The sequence below is a fragment of the Crocuta crocuta genome, unplaced genomic scaffold, assembly GCF_008692635.1.
Source record: "Crocuta crocuta isolate KB4526 unplaced genomic scaffold, BGI_CrCroc_1.0 scaffold1549, whole genome shotgun sequence".
NCBI classification, from domain to species: Eukaryota; Metazoa; Chordata; class Mammalia; order Carnivora; family Hyaenidae; genus Crocuta; species Crocuta crocuta.
In genome coordinates, this window is record NW_027526970.1 from 21,579 (window position 1) to 23,124 (window position 1,546).

General features: G+C 47.9%; 1 protein-coding gene across 1 annotated transcript; it reads right to left on the bottom strand.

The window, feature by feature from the left end:
- Positions 1-310: 310 nt before the first annotated feature.
- On the bottom strand, positions 311-1,227 carry SPIN4 (spindlin family member 4). The gene has a single exon (XM_077746277.1). The coding sequence runs from the start codon at positions 1,058-1,060 to the stop codon at positions 311-313; it is 750 nt and encodes a 249-aa protein (XP_077602403.1). The 5' UTR covers positions 1,061-1,227.
- Positions 1,228-1,546: the final 319 nt, after the last annotated feature.

Consider the following 1,546-nt stretch of genomic DNA (forward strand, 5'->3'; position numbering starts at 1 on the left):
TTTGGAGTTACACCATTAATTTTTCTTTAGTTTTTCATTGTTCCAATGGTCATGAATACTTTCCAATTTCCTATTAGCACCCAACTTAAATCTTCAGTTACAGAACAAGGCAATATCAAAAGTACAAATGTAAACTTGGGACGAAACTGTGGAACTAGTCAATGTATGATTTGGAGGCACAATAAGTAACAATTAATAATAAATTCCTGAATCTCTGACACCAAAACTGTTCTCAAAAATTCACAATTGCAAGAACATGACATATTTTACATTTAATAGTTCCACAACTTTTGCAAAGAGCACAATGAATTTAGGGCGTTTTCACCAAGCCATAGACATAAATGTGAATATCATCATCAAACTTAATGAAGTAGACGGACGGCTTGGCCACCACTTGATGGATAAAAATGCCGGTTCTCTTGGACCCATCATCTTTGGCATGTTCCACTTGCTTGCCCACGAGGCTGTCGACCACTTCTCCAGGCTCCCGTTCTGCTGTAGGGAAATAGTAGTTGGAATCTGGAATGATTCGCAGGTCACCATCTTTGTAGTCATCCAGCAGCGTGTACATATAAAGGACAGGATCTTTCTCGTAGGTGATGTAAAACCAAGTGTCCATCACGGGAGCTCGAGCCAGGACCATGCCTTTCCATTCATCTTTCGTACCGTGCTCACCCTCAAACACATGCCCCACCGCTTTACCAATCAGGAAATCCGCCAGACTCGAATCAATTCGAGGAGTTGGCACTCTCTCAGGAAGGATTTCTAGCGCTAAAACTCTCTTATCTCGGTGCAGTTCTAGTCCATATACACTATCTTTGCCATCATATTTGATGATGTAGAGGGTGGGCTTCACAGAAACCTGCTCAAGAACTGTGCCCTTCCACTGCTCCACCGGCTCGTTGCCTTCCTTCCATCCGTGTTGAATGCGACAGCCGACGATGTTCCTACGCGTGAGGAAAGTGGGCTTGCGTCTCTGCTTCCTGTGGGTGTGCCTTTTTTTCATCAGGTATGCGGACACGCCATCTACACCCATCGGAGGCACTGTTGGGGGTGACATGGCTCAGGGTTTAAGGAGGTTTAAGCAAAGCTGACACTTGTTCAATTAAGCGGACCAAAAGTCAACACTCTCCAATACGATATCTGTTTTTCGTGATCTCCGAGTCCGTCCTCCCTTCCCCCAATCGAAAGGCTTTCACCAAGTCTTGACAGAAACACTCTAACTCTGAAGGTTGGGCACTGGTACAGCGGGGGCCTTTTGACAGCGTTCTCCTTTCCCGCCCAGGAGAAGTGTCTGCAGCAGTGGCGGTTGCCACAGGAGATGGCTGGCTGGCTGGNGAAACGGTGACTGAGACGACGGGAAAGCTACGCAAGGGTTAAGAGAGTTGACTGTAGCAGCAAAGGCGAAGGCAGCCCTGGGTTTTTGACAAGTCCGCGCGGCCTCAGCTTCTTAGCGCTGCTTTGCTTGGCCTAGCTCTGGCGCCGGGGATTTTGCTGCTTCAGGAATTCGACCCCACTGAGCCAGCCTGCGCCTCGGCCCCGCCCC